At 41.6% G+C, this 16,228-nt stretch overlaps 1 protein-coding gene across 3 annotated transcripts in view; it reads right to left on the bottom strand.

Annotated features, from left to right (window-relative positions):
* Window positions 1-16,228, bottom strand: part of TRIM37 (tripartite motif containing 37) — a 288,841-nt gene that overhangs the window by 9,241 nt on the left and 263,372 nt on the right. For all 3 annotated transcript variants that reach the window (XM_077482222.1, XM_077482224.1, XM_077482223.1), the window contains exon 24: window positions 2,668-2,746. In XM_077482222.1, the coding sequence (XP_077338348.1) occupies window positions 2,668-2,746 (79 nt within the window). The remainder of the gene's footprint in view (window positions 1-2,667; window positions 2,747-16,228) is intronic.

The following is a 16,228-nucleotide window of genomic DNA, read 5'->3' as shown; positions in this document are numbered from 1 at the left end:
CAGCTCGTTTTGCACAGAGTGGTCCCGAACCTGCTCTTCTGGGGTCCCTCGGCGGCTGTCTCGGCTCCCTCCCCCAAGGGCTCGACAACTTCATGCAAGCTCCCTCGCATAGTGTGGAGTGCTTGCGGGCGAGCTCCTGTGATACAGCGAGTGGCCATAGCACTCGGCTCCGCCCCCGGTGCACCGCATCATTGGATGTGATTAACAGCAGCGCGAGCCAATGGCTGCGCTGCTTTCAATCCATCCACTGTAGCCAATCAACGGCCAGGGTGAGCGGCGAAGAGTACGTCGGGGGCGAGCGCTGGACTTTCATGGGGTCAGGTAAGTAAAACGGTGGGGCTGGGGGTGCCAGCATTGTCAGATGTTTACCTTTACAACCCCTTTAAGTTGGACTTGGATAGCACCTGCAGCAAATTAGTGTTTCATGTCTGAACAAGTTAAAGACCAAGTTCCCCTTTAGGAGCATGTTACACCCATATTTAGAGTGTAACATGTAACATGCTCCTATGCACCTGCATCCCACTGTCGGTGCTTCCCACTCCATGTCAATTTTCAAAAACAGCACGGCTGTTTTGGGCTTCGCTCACATGGCCTTGTCATTCATTCACAGAGACCTGTGAATGAAAAAACTACAAGTACCGTCTTCCAACACATTAAATGTGCATATATTATTGATTTATTTTTTTGAAAGGTGAACTAAAAAAAAAAAACACTTCTCCAGGATCAGTAAAGTAACACTGCAATCTGCCAAACCTTTTCTGGCTATAAGGGAGTGCTCGCTACATTGCATTTGGTGAGACTGCTGCTTAAGGCTGTATGTGTCACTGCAGAGAATGTAGGCATATCACCTGCTAATTGATCATAATCATTCAGTTTTATCACAGGAGTACATGTTGCATATTATCTAAGGAGCCAATCTGATGGTAAGTATAGGCTTTTACTGTGATAACCACCACCATGAACTGCATTGACTTTATACCAGTCCATTACTGATCGAGAATTTACCTTTGGTCTTGCAGCTAAATGTGAATGGTTTCATGTCATATAAAATATCTGCATTCACCAATACCTTTTTAGTAATTACAGGTCAAAGTGATAGGTGGAACAAAGATATTCTAAGATACAGTGCACAGCATGGTTTTAGCGGCTTTTGGTTTTTAGGACATCGTTCTTTGAATTTTTTTATCACACTGTGAAAATTGCTTTGTCTGGGAGGAACAGTCTAATATCTATTTTTTAATAAATAATGTTGCTTGATTGTAATATAGGTGCTCCTTTACTATTTCACTTTATCCAGTTCTGTATTTATTTGCAGGTTAGGGAGCCAGTCTGCTGGTAACACTGCCCTTAAACATAGCTGCTACATTAGCATATCTTTTACCACATTCTGCATATCGGGAAGGTTGTTCCCCTCTGACTCAAATTTTGTATTTTGTGTCAATCCCAATTAAAGATATAAATAAAAATAGGAGTGCAGCGCTGGATAATAAACCAATAATACAAGTGTATATAATGTGTATGATTACAATGTATACAATAAGTCTACAATGTATCATTAGTGATCATAATCAAGTGCAAAAACCATCCAGTAAAAAATAGTCCATATGCGATTACTGCATTAACAAAAATACGTGCATTTAAACACAAAATGTGACAATAAAAAGTTCATAAGTAAAAGTATCCAAAAAAAGATTTCCAGTGTGAGACCCTGGGTCTATGTTTTCCACCACTTGTGCTGCCTGTCACCTTTCAATGAACAATGGAGGCTTACCAGAAAGCCTACGACCGCCCTTATTCAGTGGGGGTCAAATAAAGCTTAGTAGAAACAACTCAGGCTTAGTAGAAACAGGAACACTGCTAGGATCTCCCGGACTTCCCTCACAGTGAGCGGCTCACCTGTGAGGGAAGTCCTGGAGATCCTAGCAGTGTTCCTGTTTCTACTAAGCCTGATTTCACCCCCACTGAATAAGGGCGGTCGTAGGCTTTCTGGTAAGCCTCCATTGTTCATTGAAAGGTGACGGGCAGCACAAGTGGTGGAAAACAGACCCAGGGTCTCGCACTGGAACTTTTTTTTTTCCCCGTTTGGATACTTTTACTTATGAACTTTTTATTGTCACATTTTGTGTTTAGATGCATGTATTTTTGCTAATGCAGTAATCACATGGACTATTTTTTACAGGATGGTTTTTGCACTTGATTATGATCACTAATGATACATTGTAGACTTGATGTATACATTGTAATCATACACATTATATACACTTGTATTATTGGTTTATTATCTGGCGCTGCACTCCTATTTTTATTTATATCTCTTGTGCCCTATATCAGGGTTATAGTGCTTAGCTGCAGGATATCCTTCACAGTTCTCTTTTTCAATAATATTATATTTTTTTCATATGTATCACGGACCTAGCGCAATTCTTTCTTTTTTAATTAATCCCAATTAAAGAATTAGTGCCTCCTGGGGCCCAAGGACTGTGTAAAAGTGCCTAGATACAGTTAGCACCATATTTCTCACATTCCAGTACTATCCCACGACACTGGGTTCTTAATTGTTTAATTATATGCACTTAACTTCATCGCATCAATCTCATGTGTAGGAATGCACAGTATACTATAAAACAAATATTGCACAGTATATAAAAATCTAATATATTATTTTACCTTCCACTATCTTCTCCAGCAGCAAAATGAAGGTCTTCTGAGCTTATATTATTGTTATCTGTAAAAGAACAGCCTTGATCTGTATAAATAAAAAACAAAAAAGAGATAAAATTGGTTTCTGTGAAAACAGACTGTAAATATGAATATTTCCGCTCTCAACTTGCCTTGGGGCATCATTTACCACTAAACAATCTTATGGTGAAACTTTGTCAAGAAATCTTTGTGCCATAAATTGCATACATGGTTTTAGAATTTGGATTTAAACTAAATTATTTAGTTGATGGATAGAAAGGGGGGCCTTTGCATCTCCCAAAGAACCTAATTTTTACCAGAAATAAATAAAAATGCACTCTGAACCACATCTATGTTCGTTAATCTAAAAGAGGTTTTAAACCCTTGACCAACAAGAGGTAAAGAGCAACACTAATTTGCAGTGAATTCCGTCAAAAATGGCATAGATGTACACACTCCAACTAAAAGGATGTACAGCATCTCACAAAAGTGAGTACACCCCTCACATTTTTGTAAATATTTTATTACATTTTTTTTCATGTGACAACACTGAAGAAATTACACTTTGCTACAATGTAAAGTAGTGAGTGCACAGCTTGTATGACAGTGTAAATTTGCTGTCCCCGCAAAGTAACGCAACGCACAGCCATTAATATCTAAACCTCTGGCAACAAAAGAGTAAACCCTAAGTGAAAATATCCAAATTGGCCACAATTAGCCATTTTCCCTCCCCGGTGTCATGTTACGAGGTCTCAGGTGTGTTAATTTTGGTGTGATCGCTCTCATTCTCCCATACTGGTCACTGGAAGTTCAACATGGCACCTCATGGCACAGAACTCTCTGAGGTTCTGAAAAAAATAATGGTTGCTCTACATAAAGATGGCCTAGGCTATAAGATTGCCAAGAAACTGAAATTGAGCTGCAGCACAGTGGCCAGGATTATACAGCAGTTTAACAGGACAGGCTCCACTCAGAACAGGCTTCGTCATGGTCGACCAAAGGAGTTGAATGTATGTGTTCAGCGTCATATCCAGAGGTTGTCTTTGGGAAATAGATGTATGAGTGCTGCCAGTGTTACTGCAGAGGTTAAAGGGGTGGGGGCCAGCCTGTCAGTGCTCAGACCATACGCTGCACGCCCGTCATTCCAGAAGGAAGCCTCTTCTCTAAAGATGATGCACAAGAAAGCCTGCAAACGGTTTTCTGAAGCAGACGAAGGACATGGATTACTGGAACCATGTTCTGTGGTCTGATGAGACCAAGATAAACGTATTTGGTTCAGATGGTGTCAAACATGTGTGGCAGCAACCAGGTGAGGAGAACAAAGAGAAATGTGTCTTGCCTACAGTCAAGCATGGTGGTGAGAGTGTCATGGTCTGGGGTTGAATGAGTGCTGTCAACACTGGGGAGCTACAGTTAATTGAGGTAACCATAAATGCCAACATGTGACATACTGAAGCAGAGCACGGACCCCTCCCTTCGGATACTGGGCTGCAGGGCAGTATTCAAACATGGTAACGACCCAAAACACACCTCCAAAGGCCTGTTCTAAGTGCAATCTGTACTAATAAACCGCTGAATGGTTTTGGCCACAATGCCGCCGCTCTGTTTCCGAGTCTTGGCAATCTTCCTATAGCTTAGGCCATCTTCATGTAAAGCAGCAATTGTTTTCTCAGATCCTCAGAGTTCTTTGCCACGAGGTGCCATGCTGAACTTCCAGTGACCAATATGAGAGATTGAGAGCGATAACACAAAATTTAACACACCTGTTCCCCATTCACACCTGAGACCTTGTAACACTAATGAGTCACATGACACCGGGGAGGGAAAATGCCTAATTGGGCCCAATATTGGCATTTTCATTTAGGAGGTTATTCACTTTTGTTTACACTGTTATACAAGCTGTACATTCACTACTTTACATTGTAGCAAAATGTCATTTCTTCAGTGTTGTCACATGAAAAGATATAATAAAATATTTACAAAAATGTGAGGGGTGTACGCACTTGTGAGATACTGTAACCCCATATTTTAGCTCTTTCAGGGGATAACCATTTGGTTAACCTGTAAATTAAAAATTATAGTATCTACACGTAGGGTGTATATCAATATAGATGTTAACAAACCAGCAGATTTTGAAACATAAGTATACTAGAAGCTTCACAAATGGGTAATTTTTATCTGATAATAAGTATAGTTAATCTAAAGTGCCATGAAGCACCATGAGACCCTTAACAGAAGTAGGAGCTGACAGAAATGTAGAAATGACAAAAAGAGTGCAATGTACATATCGCCATCTAGTGTTTACCATGCAACGGACTTGCCAGAGAAACTATGGTAGTAATAGGCTTCAATGGCAAATTGCTGTAATTGATCATTTATTATCAGGGCAAATAATCAAATGACTGCAAGTAGGCCCAGCACTGACAACCACCATTTTGGAGGGAACAACATTGTAGCGGTACCACCAAATCTATGATATAATGTGAAACAATGATAAAATCCATATACTGTAAACAAAAATATACAGGAAAGTCTGAATAATTGTGTTTTCGCTAACTTAACTATCCATATAAGAAAACGTATTTTGTACTGTTACAAAGAATAGCTAGCAGAAGATGCAACAACTTGATAGGAGATAAAACAAAACAAAAAAAATACATTTGAATTTTCGCATTTCCAAGTCAATTGTAATTATGTTACATTTTCCCTAGACTGTTTCTGAACCAGTAAAGATCAGGGATACAGGATTATGCCATATGACTAATAAAAAGAACAGTTGCATCCCTACCTGCACAAAAACAAAAGAAAAAAAATGCTAAAGTATATTTTCTTTCGTCTTACTTCAAGTGAACGTACAGTGTTTTTTCGCAGATATAGTCTTGGCCAAAAATATTGTCACCCCTGCATTTTTGTCAAATAAAAATAAAAAGAAATATTGTTGCAATTGCAAATGTTTTGGCATTCTGTTTGTATTGGTAGGACACAAAAAAAGTACAGAAACAAAAAGCCAATCTGGCACATTCCACGCAAATCTTAAAAAATGAACTGGACAAAAATTATTGGCACCCCTTGGGAAAAAAAATAACAGATCAATCGCTTCCTGTGAGTTTCTTATGCCTCTCTACTGGAATGTGGGTCCACTCTTGATTTGCCAACTGCTCCAGGTCTCTCAGATTTGTAAGGATTCCATTTCTCAACTGCTGTTTTGAGAGGTCTCCAAATGTTAAACCATTTCTTGGTGCTTTTTGACGTGTGCTTTCGGGCATTGTCCTGCTGTAAGACCCATGACTTCTGATGGAGTCCCAACTTGCTGACACTGGGCCCTACATTGCACTCTAGAATTCTTTGGTAGAATTCATAATGCCATGCACACAGTCAAGACATCCAGTGCCTGAAGCAGCAAAGCATCCCCAAAACATCAGCCAATCTTCACAATGTTTGACTGTATGTTTTCCTTTAACCCTTTCACTGCCAGGTCCGTACGCTGTAGGGACATACAGAAGTGCCCGCTATATATTCTATATCAGAACTGTTCAGCAGACTCTGCTAAACAATTCTATAACTCTGATTAGCAGATTACAACCCACTGATCAAAGTTATTAACAGCTAATGTGACCGGCTCACCCCCCCACTCATGTCGCCGCCTCCCTGTCTCTTGCCTCTCCAGCACCCTGCCGCACCCTTTTATGTACAACTCCCCACCCACTCTGCTCTCCCCTTCACCCCCCACAGCACTAATTGCCCTCTCACCTGATCCGACCCACACCCCCCCGAAAACCCGCTTCCCGCAGCCACCATCATTAGCCAGAACCCCTCCTCTTCCATTCCCGCTGGCCTCAGGTGCTGCATGGGGCTTGGGGGGAGGGGTGTCCAGATGTGTCCCGTCAGTCAGATTGCCCCCCCAACTGCCCCCGCATGCCTGAGCTATGGTCGCTCCGAGTGGCATCTCTCCTTCCCTTCACCCAGCCTGCATCTTCTCTCTGCACAGATCTCTGTGATCTGTCATGCTGGAGATCGCAGTGGGGGGGGGGGGTGCATTTGGGAGCGGTGCGGGTGTTTGTGAAGTTGGGGTGGCTTTAGTAAACATGTGTTTACTAAACTCCCCTCTATAGAAGAGACGGCACATGCAGTGATCACTACTGAACACTGCTATGTGCCCACTGACAGTTGATATATGGTAACCACCAGTGTTACAATGTATCAGACTGTCATATTCTGAGTGAATGGAATCTCAATACAGATCCTCATTCATTCAAGTAAAGTGATAGAGAAAAGAGTCCATCTTCAGTCCCTTTCTGTGTCTCAAAAAAAAAAAAAAAAAAAGAGATATGGGGGGTCTGTTTATCCCTCTGATCTCTCACCAAACCCCCCCCCAAAAAAAATGTAATGACTGTAGAAAAAAATATTTTTTTTAAAAAGTAAAACATTTTTAATAAAAATACACAAAGAGCCTTTTCACACTGGCAGCGCCTGGGCATCAGCGGTTTACCGTAGTTTTTGTGGCGCTTTTCGGGAACCAGCGGGGCACTTTTAAACCCCGCTAGCCGCCAAATAAACAGTTAAAATCGCCAACAAAGTGCCGCTGCCCATTGAATTTCAATGGGCAGGCGCGGTTTAGGAGCAGTGTATACACCGCTCCTAAAGAGTCTCAAAGAAACTGCCTGCAGGACTTTTTTTTTATGTCCTGCCAGCGCAGCGCCTCAGTGTGGAAAGTGCTTTCACACTGGGATTGGTGAGGCTTTTTTCAGGCACTTTACAGGCGCTATTTTTTAGCACTAAAGCACCTGAAAAATACCTCCAGTGTGAAAAGGGGTCAAACATGGTAAAACCCCTGGCCCAGGTCCACCCACACTCACCCCTCCATGGTGAAGGTTCCCCGCCCCCCACCGCGCATGGATAGCTTCTCCTCGAGGCCAATATGATCCATTCTGATTGGCCAGGAGGAGAAACCGGAAGAAGATAGCGAATATTATTAATTGTCACAAGTGGGTGGGTTCGGGGTGCAATGCCATGTACCCGAGCCCAACCTTTTTCAAGCCAATTCGGCGTACGAGTCCGGCGCCCTGTAGGGGAACAGCCCTCCAGCGCCCCTAATGGACTGGCCGCTCCTGGTAAGACCCCTTTCACATGTAGCGGACTCTGAAAAAGCAGATCCGCCTGCAAAGCGGGGGATCTGTCCACGGATCCCCACTGAGCAGGCGGATGACAGGTCCGTATCCACTCCGCTGATGCAGAGCAGACACTGACACAGCTCGCTATTCTCTATGGGACAGTCAAATGGAAATGAACCGCCTGTCCATGTCAATTGGATGCCATCCAATCCAACACAGGGTATACAAAGCGTACCTTTACAGGGATGCACGGGTGTTACGTGCATCTCTGTGCAGACAGTCCCATTTATGTCACATGTAGGTCCGCATGCATGTTCCTGAGCTCACACGGTCTGCATTCGGGGTCATGTACCCACACCCACACAGATGTCAGATTAGGAACAGCAGCTATTGGAGCTGTTGGATCCCAAATGACATAAATGAGACTGCCTGTACGGGGATGCATGGAACACCTGTGCATCCCTATGCAAGTAAACATGGCCCCCCATGGGCGTACACTTTATTATGCCACATGTGAACGAGGCTTTAGTACCAATTTAGCAGGAATTTTGTAAGTTATCTATGTGCAATATTAATGACTTTAGTGAAAATAGTGATATGATGAACATTTGCACAATTATTGCGGGGCCCAAAAAAATCTGTCGCACTATTTTTGATTCTACTGGCAATGTGCTTTTAGAAAATGTTTAGTTTGAGGGATCTTTTCAAATTGTGAAATTTGTAAGTGAAAAATGAAAACCTCCAAATTTATTTGCGAAATTTTTGGGTACGTTTGATTTTCACCAATTGCAAAAAGGTGCAATTTAAAATGTACAAATATTTGTTATTTATTAACTCCATACAGGTTAAGCCTTTATAATTAGTAGGGATTTAGCAGGAATTTTGTAAAATTAACTGTGGTTTTAGTGTCTTTTTTGCAAATATATTGGTCCAATAAACATTTGCGCAAATACCGCGGGGTCTAAAAAAATCAGTAGCACCTTTTTTTATTCTACTTATGTTCTTTCAGAAAATATATGGTTTGGGGGGTCTTTCAAAAACTCTGTAAGCTATAAGTGAAAAATAAAAAACAAAGGAAAAATGACAAAAATGGTCTGGCCAGCTGAGTGTACAAAATGGAGCACAGGGCCTGGCAGCAAAAGGGTTAAAGGCTTATTTATTTTTCTGAAAACAGCAGATTGGTGGCCTTTATCAAAAAGCTGTAATTTTGTTTCGCCTGTCCACAGCACATTCTGCCATATAGATTTTGGCTTCCTCAGGTAAGGTTTGGCAAACTCTGATCAAATTTTCTCTTTCGTCCACATCGATTAGCTACAGTACCATGGGCTGTAAACTTCTTGACAATGTTCTGCACAGTGGATACAGGAACATTAAGATCTCCAGAGATGGACTTGTAACCTGTCTATGCTTTTCCACAATTTTTTTTCCTCAAATATGCAGACAATTCTTTGGTGTTCTTTCTCTTCCCAGAGATATACAACAGAAAGATTGAATTGATTTTTCACCATTTTAACCACATGCCGACCGGCGCACGCCGATATACGGCGGCAGAATGGCACGGACAGGCAAATGGGCGTACAGGTACATCCCTTTAAATTTGCCACCGTGCCATCACGCGTGCCGGTCGGAACCTCCATGAGTCTGATCCCGGGTCCCGCGGACTTTATCGCCGCGGGGATACCCGCGATCGTCTCACGGGGAGGAAGAATGGGGAGATACTAATGTAAACAAGCATCTCCCCATTCTGCTTAGTGACAGTGTCACTGATCTCTGCTCCCTGTGATCGGAGCAGAGATCAGTGATGTGTCATACACAGCCACGCCCCCCCACAGTTAGAAACACTCACCAGGGCTCACTTATACCCTACACTGCCAGTGTCATTTATACAGGAATTGGTGCATTTGTATAGCACCGATTGCTGTATAAATGACAATGGACCTAAAAATGTGTCAAAAATGTCTGATGTGTCCGCCATAATGTAGCAGTAACGATAAAAGTCGCTGATTGCCATTACTAGTAAAAAAAAAATAATAATAATTAACATGCCATAAAACTATCCCCTATTTTGTAAATGCTATAACTTTTGCACAAACCAATCAATAATCGCTTATTGCGATTTTTTTTTTTAACAAACATATGTAGAAGAATACGTATCGGCTTAAACTGAGGGAAATTTTTTTTTTTATATATTTTTGGGGGATATTTATTATAGCAAAATGTAAAAAATAATGATTTATTTTCAAAATTGTTGCTCTTCTTTTGTTTATAGTGCAGAAAATAAAAACCGCAGGGGTGATCAAATACCACCATAAGAAAGCTCTATTTGTGGGAAAAAAAGGACGTCAATTTTGTTCGGGAAACACGTTGCACGACAGCGCAACTGTCAGTTAAAGCGACGCAGTGCCGAATAGCAAAAAGTGCTCTGGTCTTTGGCCGCAAAATGGTCCAGTGGTTAACTAGTTGCCGGTGTGATTTATATATGGTCAGCACCTGTTAACTGATACAGGTGAGTTTAATTACAAATTACAACAGCATCACACCCTTGGAAGGCAATTATTTCTTACAATTTTGAGAAGGTACCAATTTTGTCCAGTCTATTTTTGGAGTTTTGCGTGGATTTTGTCAGAATTGGCTTTTTGTTTCTTCACTTTTTGTGTTATACCAATACAAACAAAAGAAAAACAGGAGAATGCCTAAACATTTGTAATTGCAACAATTTTCTGGGTGGAGTAGTGCATCATCTGACAGAATTGCAGGGGTGCCAAAAAAAATTCCCATGACTATGTGTATGCCAAAGACATCCACTTGAAGTGATTATATTGTATGTTTACATTGAACATCCTATTTGACCATAGTTTATAATGGTGCAGCATATTGGTTCATTACATATGCAGGTAAACTTCTCCATATGTAGTGTTGTACTGTTCCTTCTCACAAAACAAAAATGAGTCAGTTCATGCAACAGAACGTACTGCCCATCTAGCTCACATCTTTTCTCAACAGCAGTTAAAGTAGTATTAAATCAAATGTAAACATTATATTGCAACTTACCAATTCTTAGATATGATGACTGCATTTGTTTTCTTTAGGCTTTATCTTTTATTTTCCCTTGGTGATTCTGTCAGTAAGTTTGTTTTTCAAGAGAACAAACTGTCCTGCAGATGTAGCATTTAGAGCAGGGGTAGGAAACCTTAAAGAGGTGGATAAGTGATCTACGTGAACACCACAAGAGAAGGCAGAGATCACTGGGCACAGTGTTGCCGCCTCACACCCGATTTAAATCTGTAATGCCTGTAATTGCCATTTTGCAATCACAATTATGGGCTTAAATCAGGTCGCTCCCAATCCCTACACCCTTTAACTGCTTAGGCAGCAGCCAAAGGTGTACACATGCTGCAACAGGAATTAAGCCCCCTGTTGCTTTTTGCTTTTGTCTACTAATTGCACCCCAATCAAGTAAATGGGGCCACTCTAAGTGCCCTGCAACTGCATGCTTCTGTGGGGACCAAGGGGTTAAAGCAGGTGGTGAGAAAGCAACACAAAGCTGACTGCAGGGCACTTGCAGAGTGGCCTCATTCACTTGAATGGGTCATGCTTGTCAGGTGCTACACTCACCAACCATGACAAGACTAACTCCTGCTGCGACACGTGTACACCCCCGGCCACTGTGGCTGGGGCAAGGGAGATAAAAACAAGTCTTATTAATGGGGTTGTTTTCACACTGATGTGCTGTGGTTTACCTGCACCGTGGGTGCAATGCAGTGTATTTGCAACTTTCCGGGGTTAGCTGCACTTTGCCATAGACTTCTATTATAACCTGCATGTATGGTGAACTTTCTGAAAGCACACAAAAACTTCGGCATTCAGAGTAGGCATCAGCTTATGTGGCCTCTTGCTCCCTACTACTGCTCCAACCTTCACAAGTAGTCTCTCTACACTGCACTCTGTTTGATGCTCTGGAATGGCGGGTAAACAAGCCCAGACTGCAATCTACTTAATCACCTGTCCGAGATCTACTGGTTACTGACTGCCGATTTAGAGGGATGAGAAAAAAAAGATTTAACCCTGACAGATGTGCTTACAATTGTCAGCTTTTATTCATTTATGTAAAACCTTCATGCTAAAAGGAATAAAAAATAAATAAAAATACAAAAAAAACTGTTTGGATTCAGTTTTTTATGTATTTATTTATGCTAGTTCTTCTAACACGCCCACCCCGACAAGGCTGGTGTCCAAAAGCATCTCTGTGATCTTTAATTCAAAGTGTAGACACTAATACAGGCAGTGTGTTACTGGCTGGATCACCAGGTAAAATCAGTGGTGAAAAAGAGCCTACAACAAAACTAATGCAGCCACCACATTTAATGATTGGTAAGCTGCAATAGATTACATTTTTAGTTTTGGATTTAATATAGCTTTAAGCAAAAGTAGCTACAATGACAGCTCCATCTGGTGGCTAATCTACAAATCTTTATATTTATATTGAAGTTGAAGTCCATGCAAAATCTAAAATTCCCGCATCTATAAACCCCAGGAATCCAACACTAACCTCCCTATCCCTGTACAGAAAAGATGAGTATACATACCTTTTTTGGAAGCCGATCTGACCCGCTCCGACCCCAATTTCCAGCGCCGGAATCTCTGCAGAGAACACAGAGGAGGCGATGACTGTGAAATGAATGTGACGTGACGTCACCATAGAGTTACTATGGGGCTTCAGTTGTCCTCTGTCTCCTCTGCACCCGCCTACATAGAGAAGCCACGGCTTCACAGCTCAGCGTGGGATCAGATCAGATCGGCTTCCAAAAAGGTAAGTACACTCGTTTTTTCTTTACAGGGATAGAGAGGTTACTGTTATATCCCTGGTGTCTATAGATGCAGGGATTTTAGATTTTGCATGGCATCCCACTTTAAGAAAAATAATAAAACTTTACAAAGTCACAGCAACGATAACTATTAGAAGACCGCTGCTATAATAATTTAAAATATACGCTCACTGAAATCTATACTTTTCTTGGAGTCCATTGGGGGACAAAAGGAAGTCATTCACCTTCAGTTTACATTTGTCTACAGGATTGGACACCGGAAAACAAAGGATAACCATTCCTACTACCAGCATTACCCAGTTAAAAAAAGAAGCAGTAACAAAGACCATGATCAAATATGGGTAAATACAAAATCCTATTTTCTCTCTCGCCATTTGAAGGACAGAGGAAGGCGTTCAACTTTGGGACATCCACAAACAGTCCAACCTAAGGGTGGGCAACACTGTACACAAAATCTAATAGGTTCAAGTAAGCAACAAAAATTGGGGACTGCCTACATCTTATACAGCAACCTAAAAGACCTTCTGTCCCAAGCGAAGCACCAGATGAAGCCACAACTTCCACCTGCAGCGAATGTATAAACAGAAGACCAGATAACAGTCTTGCAAATCTGGGAAACTGCTTCTCGAGCTTTGAGTATTGAGCGGTAAATGGATTTATCAAACATTTAGTTATGATGATCAAAACATGTATTCTGATTAAGCAGAGATACTCTTTTTACAATTGTTTAGTTACAGGATGTATGTAAAAACTGTTCTTGTGTGTGTGGTCAAACTCCATTCACACCAGAGAACTGTGGAAGTGATGTATAGGTGCTAAGCGACCATCTGTTTTATCAATGTAAATAACCAACACATTGTTTAGGACTTGCATTTAGACTCCCAGCCTCAGTCAGGACAATATATTTGAATGTATACCATATACTGCACAAAGTTGTTCTCCCTGCTTGTGAATAGCTACACGCCTGTATATTAAACACATCGTCTTGGATTCGGCTTCAGCAGTCAACGTTACTGAAAGCCCTTAAGTTCTGGGCTTTCCTCGTCAGTATCAAGCAATTATCATAAATTTAGTAGAACGCGTCTTAACAGGAGGGGGAGAACATGGGCCTTGAGGCAATGATGACCCTTGGGATGATGGTCCGTCTTAGTCACCTAGAGAAGGTGGAATGAGGACAGGTGCACCTATAGAGGGACCATGTGGGATAACAAAAAGGGAAAGTCTTTCTGAAAGAAGCTGTGACTGAGTGATAGATTCACAGCCAAAACTACATCCAGACAATGGAGGAAACTTTCCTTTTTGCTTAGTTGAAGCCGGGCTTTAACTCCACCTTGTCCTTAAGCAAAACAAGGAAAGTTTCCTTGCAAAATAAAGCCATCAGTTCAGTCAGTCACTGAGCACAGGTGAATACCACCTACTGATTGTTCAATAAAAATTTGACACAGAATGGACTAACAGTGTAAGGTATAACAACAAGTGAGGGACAGTTTTTCAGTCTCACAGTGATGTACATCTAAACAAGCAGTAAATGAAGGGTTTAAGAACAATAGACATTTGTAATCAATCAATTGGTTGCCGACCCTTTGAAGTATTCAAATACTACACATCCCATAAAATAGGGTTATGGGGGAGGGAGGTACACCCCAGGGGCCTGTCTCCTCTTAAGACATTTTAGGGCACTATAGCGTGGCTGCACTCGATGATAGTCCATTCCATTGATGACTTGTTAAAGTTCAGGATTTATCAGAGCCACTGTAATATCTGGATAGTTAAAGCTACATTGCCTGACTGATAACCTCCTGTCGAGGAAACAATTGGTGCAGGCTTCAAGCATCCCACATTATTGTGCAAGAAGTGCTACAACAACAAGATCAAGTGTAGATGAAGTGTAGACGTCAGGTCAAAAGGCAGAACCACAATCTGGTAGGGTATAGGTCCCAGCACAATGTATAGGAAAAGCTGATACACTGAAAAGAGGGAGACATAGGCATACCTCCCGACATTTTGAGATGGGAATGAGGGACACCTACTAACAAACGTATGTAGGCAATGGGCACCACCCGCCACACCCCCTTAACCTCCCTGGCGGTATTCCCAAGTGTGGCTCAGGGTGGAATTCCAGAACCAAAAGCAGCAACCCCGAGCCAGACTTGGGATCGCATCACAGGATCCAGGAAGAGCTTACTTACCTTGTCCCCTGGATCCTGCGATGTCTCCCCGCAGTGTGAGCGGCTCGTCCTCTGCTAGATTCACGACGACGCACGGGGACGGAGAACGGTGCCAAATTTAAAAAGTGAAACGCACACTATACATACAGTATTGCTTTATGTAATTATTTCACATCCCTTTTATCCCTAGTGGTCTGTCCAGTGTCCTGCATGCAGTTTTATATTATAAATACTGTCTTTCTGCCTGGAAACTGGAGATTGTCCATAGCAACCAAACCTGTCCCTTTACATCAAAAGTGGTTTTAGACCAGCTAGAAAAAAAGTGGTAATGCATTAGAATCACTTGCAGAATTAAGCGATAGTGATTTGTGGGGAAATTAGTCATCAAACACTGAAAAGTAACGACAGCGACAATTCTGCAACTGGGCAAATTTCAGTGTTTTTGATTTTATTACATTATTGAATAATTATTATTATTATATTATTATTATTTGGTATAATTATTTATAGTTATTATATTATAACTTATGATTTCATTTTTCAAATGCTATCATACCCGGGATGTCTACTAAACTCTGGTTTGGACAGATTTAAGTGTGTTATTCCTAAGAATTACAGGCCTAGAATATAAAACGGCAAATTTCCATGCTAAATAATTGTACTGCTTTCAGCACCAAAAATCTGAAATAATCATTGCAAGAAGCTAGAAAGTTTCATTGGTGCAGGGTGGCAATTATGCAGGGTGGGCTCTATATAGATATTCAGTGCCTTGATCCAAAATGGGGCGAGGATGCCCCCTTTGGGTTTGGAAACAGAGAACACATTGGAGTAAAACCCTCAAAAACATTTTGCCAGAATTGGGGTAACAGCACCTTGATTTAGACCTGAGAGTGCTTAATGGAGATCTGCTAATGGTACATGACCCATTTTTTTCCCGGACTTGAAACGCATTGCAGGGGTGTTCACACCCAGGTTTCTAACATTGACACCCGCAGCAGATGGCATGGATGCCATGTGATCGATATGCAGTGCGATGCAGGCCAAAGCAGCAATTCTTGTGCAATTCCCTCAAAGCATCAGTGTGAACCAGGGCTGAATGTACAGTAATTACTCACGGATCACGGTTTTTCTACATTATCCCTGATTGCCATATCTGCAATCTGATGGGTTTTATTTGTAATTAGTAGTTCTAGCGGAGCATTATTTCTAAGTGGAGCATTCACCAATTGACACATTAAGTTGTTCTGTAAAATATTTAAGAAGTGACCAGCCTTAAATAAGTGAGCAATCCCGCCTGCCCAGTCAATATCTGAATAATTAAAGTGCTCCATTATAATAACATTGCTCCGCCTCACCACCATATTTCTCCTCGTGCTTCAAGTTGGGGGGCCTGTAGCATACACCCACTAATAATTTCCCATTTGTGGTATTCCATCGAAGCTGC

Source organism: Lithobates pipiens, unplaced genomic scaffold, assembly GCF_037356315.1.
Source record: "Lithobates pipiens isolate NorthernLeopardFrog02 unplaced genomic scaffold, aLitPip1_a1.2 Scaffold_16, whole genome shotgun sequence".
In the NCBI taxonomy this organism is placed as follows: Eukaryota; Metazoa; Chordata; class Amphibia; order Anura; family Ranidae; genus Lithobates; species Lithobates pipiens.
Note: the sequence above shows the minus strand (reverse complement) of the source record. Positions and strands in the feature narration are given on the sequence as shown.